Here is a 12711-nt window from a genome sequence, read left to right on the forward strand (position 1 = left end):
ATGATATATCGTCTATCATCAGATGAGATATTGTCTACGACACAGTTCAATTCTGTCAATAATGCTGTAAATGGGTGACTTATACTTAAATATTAAAGCTTCTAAGTGTAGTATTTTGTATTTCTCATAAATTATCTATAGTATATAAAACAATTATTCTTCAAGTCTAATTTATCTTTACTAATAAATTCGAAATATTTTTTAGCTTAATTTCTTTGAAAAAGAAACTATTCACTTAGTATAAAGTGACAGATACTGATAATTTATAGCGAGAAGTTCCATTTGCTTTAATAATACCAAATGGTCGATTCAATAATTTGTTTAATTATCTATAAAAAAATAAATTAAAAATTATCAAATGTTGACCTTTTTCTTTTAGTATCATGATTTAAAATTATTAATTTACTTTTAATATCTTTATACTTTTAATATCTTTATGTGTGCGAATAATTTATAATGCATCATAACGCCCAGCTAATTAAAAAAAACACTTTTAACCATTCTAATATTTTCTTTTTTATATAATTGATGAAAAGACATTTTCTACAACTTGGAACAAATCTGTTCTCTCCTGTCATTAACTTTTATTTATCCCTTTTAGAAGATGTCAATTTTTCAAAGAACTTACTAGTTTCATTAAAGTATTGTTTTAAATCCTTTGAAAATTTATGATGTGGCAATTTTTGTTATTAATCAAGCAAACGTTAGCGGCAAACTAATACTTTTAAGTAGTTTACGCTTTCAAAGGCAATCAGTTATGAGAAAAGACTCTTAAATTTAAATTAAGTCTCTATCCATCTTCATTTTGTACTTCAGTGTCTATAGTAATTTGAAGCGAAAGCCATTTCGCAGCTTTTCCCTTAAGAGACCAGACTTCTTTCGTAAGACGGTACACTAAAACCATGGTCGTTAGCTTTCAATTAATTTTCTTTACTGCACCTAAAGCTGCATTAATTAAGCTTCTTTAAAATGTTAAAGATAATAAGTAAAAACTTTTTTTTTTTGCACATCGTGTTTGTTTTTTGTTCTTCCTGGGTGCTTTCTTTCTTCAAATTTCTGTTGGGTTTTTATTTTATTCAAAACATTGTTTACAGAAAAGAAGTTTAATATTAAAAAAGAACATTAGCTAGGAATAAAATTTGTAGAATATGTATGCAAAATCTCTTGACGTGAATGTTGTCAAGGATGAAATCTCAAACAAGCGAAAATCATGGATTTTTTTTTCTTTTTTTTTTTAAGGAACATAAGGTGAAAAAACAAAAGGCAAATTTCTTCAATTCCTTTCATAATTTTTCATGTAATATTTTCAAAAAAATGTTAAATATTTTCATTATCCGTAATATACTATTATTTTTCAAACATCCTCATATACGAAATACTTGTACAATAGCATTCCAAAAGCTCCAAAGGTTACAGAGGGTATTTACGTTTTTTTAGAACGATTCTGATAAGAAATTTAAGAAAAGCTAATGTTTTGGAATAAAAAAGTTTTATTTATTTATTATTTTTTTTAAATTTTTAATTAATAAAAACTAATTTTAATGTAGCAGACGATATTTTTCATTTCAAATAATGAAGTCAAATTATCAGACTTCATTATTTGAAATGAAAAATATCGTCTGCTACATTAAAATTAGTTTTTATTAATTAAAAAATAAATAAATGAAACTCAAAATGATGCGCCATCTTGAATGATGCCTTAAAATAACTATTCGGGTGCAAAGGGTTAAAATCATCCACATATAGATAAATAAAGGGCTCAAAGAATGACAAAATAGCTTGCAAGCTCTTTTTAATTACAGATAGTAAACTTGAACAGTTTTATAAAAAAATCTTACTTATATTCCATATTTTAATATTTCTTATTGTTTTTCCAGAATATCTTCTTCTTCTGACAGTGACGTAGGTGAATCACGTTTATCAGTACTACAAAACGAATTAATGTGAGTACTTATTTTTGAATATTGTGTTAACATTTCGAGTATATCCCCTAAAATTTATTTGTAAAACATTTTTTTTAGTATTTGCTGTGGGTTCTAATATTCTGTGAATAACATTTACAATTAAACAACGTGTCAACATGCCATACAGTCATTGACGTCTATTGTTTAGCGTTGAAAATCCTGTTCTGTAAGCTTCATTCCTGTAGAGTATTAGAATGAGCGATAAATGCTGTCTCTGTTCACCATAAAAGGTGAACACCCACCAGCCATAAAAAATATCTTACAGAAGACAGAAGCAAATAAGCATAAATGCAACGTCCAAAACAATTTATTTACTTTCATTGATAATCAAAATATTTCCCTTTTATAAATAGATTTATTATGCGAAAGTTGAATGTTGATATATATTGTTTTGATAAACATGAGCCGGGTAAAATAAATCCAGAGAGCAAGAAATTAGGGTATTTTTTTTATTGAAAATCAAAATTTTTACCTTTTTGAAATGGATTTAGTGAACATCAAAAATTAGTATTATGAATTGTTGTTAATAAGTAATTATTTTAAAATTGTGAATGTGAAATATCTTTTGCATTTGCTAAAAAAAATTCAAAAACTTTTAAAGACTGTAAGAAGAAGACCCTTTTATGAAAAATAGTAACACTGTATGATAAAAATTCACAAAATATCATGCTTTTACATTTTATCCAATCTTGAATCTTAACCTTTTGTTCAGTGCCAAGTATGTTAATGGAACTTTAGGGAATTGAGATGGACTAGGATAGAACCTGGGTCCTTGTGGTTAGCAGTCCTGTAACTAAACCATTATGCAAAAGTAATTGCTCGATGCAGCTTAGTTGTTAACTGGCTTATATGCTATTCACCACAGACTCTCTCTCCAGTGAGTCAAACGATATGGCTGTTGAGTGGTGATGTATTTATAGCTGTTGTCTAATGGGCCTGTACCCAGTTGAGTAGCGAGTGTGTGTGGGTGAGTGGTTGCTTTTTTCAAGTGAGTCTGACGACTTTGGTTGCGGATAGATGTCGTCACAACAGCTGTACGAAGGTTGAAGGTTCATCGTCCGAGGTCACCAATATAGCCGATTGGGATGCGCGAAGGATAGAACCTGGGACCTTGTGATTTGCAGTCCAGTTACTAAACCATTATGCAAAAGCAATTGATCGATGCAACGTAGTTGTTAACTGGTTTATATGCTATTCACAAGAGAACAATTTATACTTTTAGCACACTGTGAAACTTATTTCAAATCATTCATGCAAATTATTTAAGATACGTTTAAAGCATTAGTAAGTAATCGAAATATCAGTTTTGACACACAGATTACTTCAACTAAGCATATTGGTTGCTGTGTGATAACATAGACAACAAGTGATCGACACGAATTTTCACTTCTGCTTAATGCAAATAACATGTCGTTTTGAAAATGTGAGTAGGAAACTGTATGAGTAGTTGTCGCAAATGGCGAATAATTAATGTTAAGTGTGGCAAATTAGATTTAATCCTTCTTCTTAAAATGTATTTGGAAAATAATTACAAGACAGAGATGATGTTGGCGTAGTAAAATTTTATGCAGTTGAAAGTGAAATCCTTTCTAATAATTCTGTAGAATTAAATGTAAAGTACATAAAAAGTGCAATGATTAAAAATTTGACTTTTGCATCTATATTAATGATTAATTGGCTTTTAACAAGTATTTTGAAACATAAAATTCATGAAAATAATATATTTATAAGAAAGATAATATTTTCTTTATTCCAGGAAAATAAATAAATGAATGGTATAATCAATTTATTTAAAAGATGGTATTTATATAAAATTGTATTAAAACACTTGGATTGGTTTTCATTATATATTTTTTAATCATATAGAAAAATAAAAAATAAAAATACTAATATCTTTCGAAACAGGCGTTTATAGAATAAATAGTCACATCATATGGATAAAAATAATAATTTTAAAACATTTGTTCATTTTTGTATTGAGTGAATATTATGTCTTATTTATAAAAAGTTATAAAACTTTTCAAATGAATTTCTTAATAATATTTCAATTTCATACTAAGTATAAAATCTAAATTTGTTCATTCCAAATAAAACATAAATTCATAGGATGGAAATATTTTATTTGCTTTCGTGGTTAACTCTATTTATAAAGTTCCTTTTTCTGTAAAACTATTGTGAATTTTCGAAGAACGTCAGTTTATGGTATTGAGTTTTTGTCCACAGAATTTTATAGGTCTACAGAGTAGCATTATATATATGAACATTTGATAGAATTCTCAATATTTCTCTTAAATGCTATCTCAAACATTCCTCAGAAGTAGCAAGTTCTTATGTATACCATTACAAGAAAAGAATATTCTATATTTAAGACATAAATGATATAATATTGTCCTATTTTACAATAAACTCTATTTAATAAAATTTCTTCGGTTTTTCCAAGCAGTTTTACTTAATATTATGGGGTTTTTTAAAGAGTTACATAAAACAATATTTTAATTTTTCAGTTCTTTAATTCAATGCATTTATTAGTACTTTAATTAAAAATTTATTAAAATCTTTAAAATAAGAAGCTAAATGGCACGCTTCAATCTTTCAAGTGATGATAGTGAATACTCCCTAACAGAGAAGTTTCATCATAATGATCAGTAAAGTGTCTATCGTCACTACAGTTACAGAACTGTACGGTGAGTGTACGGTAAACGAAATCCAACATGTTGGGTGATATAATATGGGCTTTATTCTATAAAAATTTTGAGAAGCACGGAGAATAGGTGAAAAAATACACAGCTAAGATGAAACACAATGAACAAAATTAGTAAGCACAAACAGGTTGCAAATAATTAGACAAGAAATAATAACAGCAAATCAGCAGAAACGACTGAAGACAAAATGCGACGTTATATGGAATTCCCTAGAAGGATTTCTAGATCTCGGTTCCTAATACAGTTAGACTTACATTCTACAGCAACTTTTTTTCTGTAGTCAAATGGTCAACAAATTTGTAGCCCAGGAAGAAATTTTTGACGTGGTATCCATAAAGGATATTTGTAAAATCACTCTTTTCAGTGATGAATTTAATATTGTAGCAAGTAATATTTCAGATTTATAATACTATTTTGACTCTAGTCATTCGTATAAAAAATTTCAACTTTTTTTAATAAGAATTGCAAATATTTTAAGTGCAATATCTTAGTTAGAGTTATTTCTCTTGAGACTTTTCATTGTATATTTTGTTCATTAAATTCATGACCTTGTTATAAGAAAAGATATTCTATAAATATTGATGTCATTATAGTGAACAAAAGGATTCTTAATTTAATTATACAATTTGCTTTATTGTAATTGGGTACATTCATGAAATATTTTTTTCCTTTTTTCATTCATTTAATTAAAACATTAAATTAATTAATCAAAAAAGAAAAAAAGATATTTTGAAAAATATCTTTACAAACAAATTTGATTAAATAAACATAATTTTTATCAATTATATTGTTCTTTCAGTTCCGTCAAGTGCGAGCTTGCTAAGTGCCTAAACCGTGAAAAAAGCTGTAAAATGGCTTTAGAAGTCAAAGAAGCAGAACTTCAAAAATTGAAGCTTGAAAGGTTATTCTTATTTTTAAATAACTTGAAACTGAATCTAAAAATAATTTTATATTTCTTTTTAGTTATAGCTAATCTAAATTTATTAATATCTATATATTTAATAAAAGTATTTTAGGTTTAATTATAAAGGGCGAAACCTGTTATCTTATTTCTGCCTTTATTTTCGAATCATTGGTTGTAGACGCGTACTTCCATATAGGTGAAAAATGAGGTAATCATTAAGGATATAAAATTTTGAATGCAATCTGTAGATCAATTTGTAGAAATTACAAATTCTAACTTTTTATATTGTCTCCAGTTTTCTATAAATATATTAGTAAATGTTTACATGTCCATTAAAGGATAGAACACAAAAAGTTTGACATCTGTAAGACAAATATAAATAAAGCTATATAATTGTAAATTTGATCCCATAGTTTATGAGAATCAATTAAATTAATTAAATATGTTAAATTAAATAGAATCGACACTCTGAAAATTGAAATGCTCAGGGAAAACTAGATAAATGGCAGCGGAAAAAAAGTAAACATTGGAGTTATAATGTGGAAATGAAATCGAGATTATAAAACCTAGAATTAGCTGAATTGTAATAATCTCAATTTATAAGTCATTCAGTTTATGTGTTACATAACTAAGTTAATAACATAGCTGTGTGACATATAAAAAAACCAGCTAAAAATTTTAAGATGAAATATCTCAATCAATTTTTGTCCTGCAGAAATCCAGCTACTTTTATGTAATATTCATTTGAAGATGTAAATATTTAATAAATATAATTATAAAAAGGGTTACAGTATAAAAATTTTGGTTTTGTAATTTTTATAACATTGATTTTTTCCTACGCTCAAAATCATCATGATATGGAAGCATACCATATTTGAAAGGGTTTTCGAACTGGAAATATGAGTCCACGACTGACTGTTATGAAAACAAAAACTTAATAAAGCTAACTAATTTTACGCTATATATTGAAATACCTAATTATTGAATAGTATGAGTTAAAAATTTCATAATAAAAAATTATGTATCTCTAATAAAAATGATTAAGCTGGAAGCTGTATTAAATAAAGTAGTATCAGTTCCGTAACTATGTATCTTTCACCAAAATATACTTGAAATTTTATTTTTTATTTGGATTTAATTGGATTTTGTAGTGAAATACTTTTTAGGTTCATAATACGACTTTCAGAACTTTGTAGCTTACGAATTAAAATTGCATGATATAAGATATTTATATCTCATAAAGTTTTGAAAAAAAAATTTCTTGAAATAATTACGTTTTAAGGCAACCGTGTTTCAGAAATTGTGAAAGGATCATTTGTATCCTTTATTTATCATGAATAAACTAAGTATTTATTTATTAAAGTATTTCTAAAGTTCTAAATCTTAATTTAGCATAAAAATTTCACTCTTGTCTTCAGGTTGTTCCATCTTTTATTTTTGCGTACTTTTATTTAAACAGCTTTGTTTCATTTTTACAAAGATGGAATTTTTGTGATTGATTATCAATCTTTCCAGGAACTACTAGATCCAAGAAGTATTGATTTTCTTCTGTTCCTGATAACAATACAATATATTGTAATTTTCAGAATTAATTTATTAGTTAACAGATTTCAACTAAATTTTTATTCTGTATGAAAATCATAATCTAGTTAAATTTAAGAAAAATTATAATAATTGCTAAATTTTATAATAGTTATGTTATTGTATTAGGAAAGATAATATAAGTGCGCAACTATATTTAAAATATATATTCTAAAATGTAACATTTTATAACATTTTCAAATATATATATATATATATATATATATATATATATATATATATATATATAATATTTGAAAATATTATAAAATATTACATTTTAGAATTTTTGCATAAAATAGATGGAAAAAATGTATCAAAAACCAAAAGTGTTCTGAAAATTCGAATAAATATGTGTTTTTTCTTCATGAAAACACAAATATAAAGTTAATAATTTTCTAGTTGTTAAATTTATCAACGGATTTGTTCTAATTTTTGTAGATCACTTAAAAATTATCTTCTCTGGACGTTAAAGAAAGAATTATGCTTAGTTTCTACTTTTTTAAATGATGAGTTTCCACTGATGAGTAATGTGAAATTTTCAATCTTTTTCTCATTACAAAACAAAAAAAAATTAGAAAACAGTTTACTTATTCTGTAATTTAGGAACTGTAGGACATATTCAGAAATTATAATATCAAATTTTAACAAAAAAAATATTAATTTCATTTTAACCTATGAAATTTTTAAAGAAACAATTTATCAAAATTTATAATTTGAGAAAATTGCATTGAAACGTAAGTTATAAAGTGTAAAACTGAATGTAACATCCCAAATAAAGAACGTAGGAACAAAATTCAAAAGGTTTAATGAAGAAATGTGTTCAAATATTAAACTATTGAACAAAAAATATCGGAATTTCCCTAAAAAATTGACTTTTTTAACTAAGTCATTTATTTTAAAACTAAGAAATGGAAAATAATTAAAAACAAATCAAACACACATATTTTTATTTGTATATTTAAAATTTTACAGCAGTTAAAATTTTATACTTTTTATAAAAATTATGTAGATAAAACCAAAAATCTAAAATTGTGATCACCGAAAAATTACTCTAAGGAAATTAAGTCACATTAAATATTACAAGAATAAAAAGAATAATAATAAATAACTATATAAAATATAATTAACAGTATTTTCTTTAGCATTCATGTTATTATAAGATTTTTTTAAGTATTTGTTGTCATATAAGTATTTTTGATTAAAAAATTATATTATCTTTCTTCTCATATTAAACAAATTAAAATTAGTGAATAAATAAATTCCCATTTTGTCCAGGGACTTCGAAAAGAAGCAGAGAGAAATGCAAGAGCTGCGATCCAAATTGGAGATGCTTCAAAACCGCAACCGTTTCCTGAATGACGAAATCCAGAAACTGTCCCGAATGTTGCAGCAGGAGCAATTTAGGAACCACAGTAAGCAATTGTGAGTGCCCGGATCACTCTCTCGTTAACTTAAGGCGCAGGACATTCGTTTCATAACAGCGCATTTTAAATGGGGGCGCCATTAAAGAGAGTGCTTAATTTCCTCGAAGTGCGAATCTCTCTTAGATTGCGGAATATGTGTTTTCTCGTGTTAATACACAACATTCTAATAATTCAAAATGTGGAAATCTATTCCTGTTATTTCATTATTTCTTTCACATGAAATTTTATATTCTTGAAATGTTTTTTTTTTTTTTTTTTTAGTTCCTTTGATAAAATTTGGAAAACACTATCATATTTATACTTCGAAATATAACATATAAAGTATTATAACATAGAATGTTCGGTATTTTTATTTGCTTTAAATAAGCGAAATATTCTTGTCCTAATTTTTAAAATATTTCAGGGTTTTTTTGTTGCGTTTTTTTTTTGTTGTTGTTAGTTTGTTTGTTTTTTGGTTGCGCAATACCAAAGTTGTTTTATCGCTCCTTAACTTAAAATAATTCAAAAATTAACTACTCTTTATATAAAGATAAAGGAAATGTTTTATTGCTATATTTGATTGCGTCATTCGACAAATTATTTTCTACTTTCAATGCGAAATTGACATATATTTTTGAGCATATCTTCCCTAAAATTGAATATTTATTAAAATTCTTATGAAGAAGAATGTATGTAAAAATATTTAAATATATATGTGAAAATGTAAAAACATGTTGTAAAAAAATAATGTATAATTATGAGCATAATCCAAAATTGAACTATTCACAAATAATGTGCGTGTATGAATGCATGCGTGCGTGTATTCGTGTATTTCACAATTCGACTTTGGTTAAATGAGCACATCAAATCAGTTTTTAAAATTTTAAATGATTCGAAATTTAAGTAAGATTTTCGAATTTGTTTTTCAGATAACTTCTAAAAATATGATTGTGCAAAAATGATTTTCACATCGTTTTAAAATTTAAAAACTTATCTTTTTGATGATATATTTAATTGGGGGGGGTCTTAATTTAAACAAATTTTGAAGAATACGTTTTCCGTAATTTTTAAAGAAACTTTCTATTGTTACAAAGAAACTCGAAAGATATTTATTGTTTCAGCACATTTTAACCGTATGTTTCTCTTTCTTTGTTAAAAACTAAAGAAAACAGATTCTTTTTTTTTCTCTGCAGAAGTGAAATTGGGAATAAGAATGTCAAGCTATATTGCTAAAAAAAGCTACTTGCAATTAAAAAATAAGTTACCTAGCAGATGTATTTTTAAGGGTATTATTACGAAATTAAAAGTTTTACAAAAATTGATTGTTCACGAAAATTGATTTTATTAAAAGTTTTATTTAGATAATAGACAGACAGATTAATAAAATAGCATAGAGTTCAATTCTGCCACAATTTTATGCTTAAAAATACATTATTTAATAAATCATGCTAAACAAGTTATGCAAAATAAATTTATTTGGAACTAAGCAAAACCAATATTCTCTTCTAACTACTCGGTCGCTATAGGCAGATAATAAGCAATGAAATATTCATTTTAATCCATTTTGTAATTGCAAATGCTATTACTACCAATATCTTCTATTATATCTAGTATCTAGTATAGATACTAAATATCAGTACCCAGACTTAGGATCTAGTATAGATACTGAGTTGAAATTTTTAAAATATAATATTTATAATTTTGAATAGTAAATATAATATATGCGTTATTTAATTTTATTCAACTGATATTATGCTTTATTGCATAGAATATTTATTTGTAGTTTAAAATTTTCGTAAATTTAAGCTACTTGCTATGGTACATTAAGACTTGGAAAGCATACGTGATACTTTAATTTACTCAAAGGATCCTACTAGTTTAATTTCTAATTTCTATAACATTATTTGTGAACTTTAATGAATAAAACTGAAGAGATTATAATTCTACTTTCGTAATTTTTTCCAATAATATTTTCTGTTATTGGGTTTTTTTAAGAAACAGAATACGTTAAAGAAGTTCCCGGGCTTCAGTTCAATTCTGTAATATATTATCTCATTCTAGTCTATTTAGTGATTAAATTTTTAATAATTTTAATAATAAAAAAATTAATATGAACATGCTAATATATTACTAATAAACGAAATCTTACCCCAAATTGAAATTTCGAATTCATATCTTCCCGTTCCAAGGTTAGAAAATATATTGACTGGAAAAGATTTATACTTGATATGATTCCGGTTACTAATTAAATGCAAGCAAAACGTCTCTCTTTGACTACATTAAATATTTCATTTGCACATTAAGCATTAATATATACTACTTAATTTGCGTATTAATCCATTTGCACATTATAAACGGTCAGATAAATTAATTACTTGTATGTCTTCCATTAATTGTTTTGATAGGATTTGATTCGAGACTTGTCTGTTTCAGGAACCTGCAGGATATGTCAGCCGAAGTAGATCAGCTGAAACGTGACTACGTGTTCCTTTTACAATCCTGTATCCGCATTACGTGCACAGATGGTCCAGAGATGATGGAGCTTTATATGTATGGGGAGAAAAGGGTAAGTAGAATTTCTAAAAGTAAATGAACTAAAAGAGATGTATAATAATGTAAGCAGTATAATTTCTAATCTTTTATTGAAAAAAACAGCATTCTTATATTTAATGCTTATTTTCTGACATTACCTATCATATATATTATGTAATATTTGGGGGGGGGGGTGTAGTATACTATCTGAAATTTTTATGCTAATTAATAAACATCAAAATTTTAAATGAAAGATAATATATTATTTAAATTTTAGCTCTTTTACAAAAATGGTCAATTTAAAAATGAATTACATTTCTTTTGTTGTTGTTTCCGTTTTTCCATTAATAAACATTTTCTTTTTCCCTTTTCTTTTTTCAAAAATTCTGATTCATTTTTGACACCAGTCCAGACCACCCTTTCAGCGATATATATATATTGAAGAATGCCAAAGTGCACCTTTCTAAAAATATTATTACATAAAAATGAATTTTTCACACTTTCAAAATTTAAAAAAAAAAATTCTTTTCAAAAAGCAGATGTAATATTGAGGCAAATTTTTCTCTGAATTAAAAAAATAATAATTAGTATTTTTTGCCTAATTTCCAACAATAAATTACATTGTTTCATGAAATTCAAATCATTTTCATCGTTTTATCAAATATTTCATCGAGTAATTTTTTTCTATTATCCACAACTAAAGAAGGTGGATTCAATTTAATAGTATAATTTATAATATGAATAAAAAATTGAAGTTTTAATATTATGAAATTTAGAAAAAACATTTATATTTTGTCACATATTTACGTTTTTTGCAGCAATGATGTCACGGGATTGACCATCATTAGGACGGTTCGTATATATAATGAACATATGTAAGCCAATTAAAAAGCAAAGTTTTAATATCTGACAATTTGACGGAATCACAGAAATTATTTTAATAAATATTCTATTCTAACTCATTTTTGTTATCAGTTCATAAAATATTCATCAGTCACATTCCAAGGAGATAAATCCAATTATCTATTTAAACTTCTAATTATATGTCCAATTATACCTTAGAACTTCCTTGAATTATCAGTTCACTTTAAATATTTGGATACACAATTGCTGAAAAGTAATTATAATGACTGATTGAACCATTATTGATCCATAATTGTCTTTTTGAGGTTATTGAAAATGTATTACAAATATACAGAATTTTTTTTAAAATTATTACAATAATTTAAATAAGTCGTAAAAGCGTCGATAATTGATATAATTCGACTTTATTATTCCTTTCTTTCATTTATAAAATTTTGGCGTAGGTTATTAATTGGTTTTCTTACCAGTATTCAAATAGCGTAAATATTTTGAAGACTATTCATCCTTTTAGAATTTCTACGGCTATGGGAAGCATGTTTCCCCTTAAATTTATCAATTCTGTACGGAGATAAGTAGGTTGGCATAAGTTCTAACAATTTTTTCAATAAAATAGAAATTTAGATGCAGTTCCTTATTTCACACAAAATGGTATATCTTGAATTGTATAGTAGTTATAAATTAATCAAATTAATAAATCAAATTAAATTTATCTAATAAAATAAATGTATCACTTTTAGTTAGTCAAAATCAATCCTAAA

The 12711-nt window shown here is 25.7% G+C and overlaps 1 protein-coding gene across 1 annotated transcript in view; it reads left to right on the forward strand.

The window, feature by feature from the left end:
- Positions 1 to 12711, forward strand: part of LOC129962826 (TBC1 domain family member 2B-like) — a 69214-nt gene continuing 56503 nt past the window's right edge. Inside the window, exons 1-5 of the mRNA XM_056076825.1 lie at positions 1 to 74; positions 1878 to 1943; positions 5466 to 5567; positions 8430 to 8576; positions 10991 to 11123. Of these exons, the coding sequence (XP_055932800.1) occupies positions 1 to 74; positions 1878 to 1943; positions 5466 to 5567; positions 8430 to 8576; positions 10991 to 11123 (522 nt within the window). The remainder of the gene's footprint in view (positions 75 to 1877; positions 1944 to 5465; positions 5568 to 8429; positions 8577 to 10990; positions 11124 to 12711) is intronic.

The sequence above is a fragment of the Argiope bruennichi genome, chromosome 3 (assembly GCF_947563725.1).
Source record: "Argiope bruennichi chromosome 3, qqArgBrue1.1, whole genome shotgun sequence".
Classification (NCBI taxonomy): Eukaryota; Metazoa; Arthropoda; class Arachnida; order Araneae; family Araneidae; genus Argiope; species Argiope bruennichi.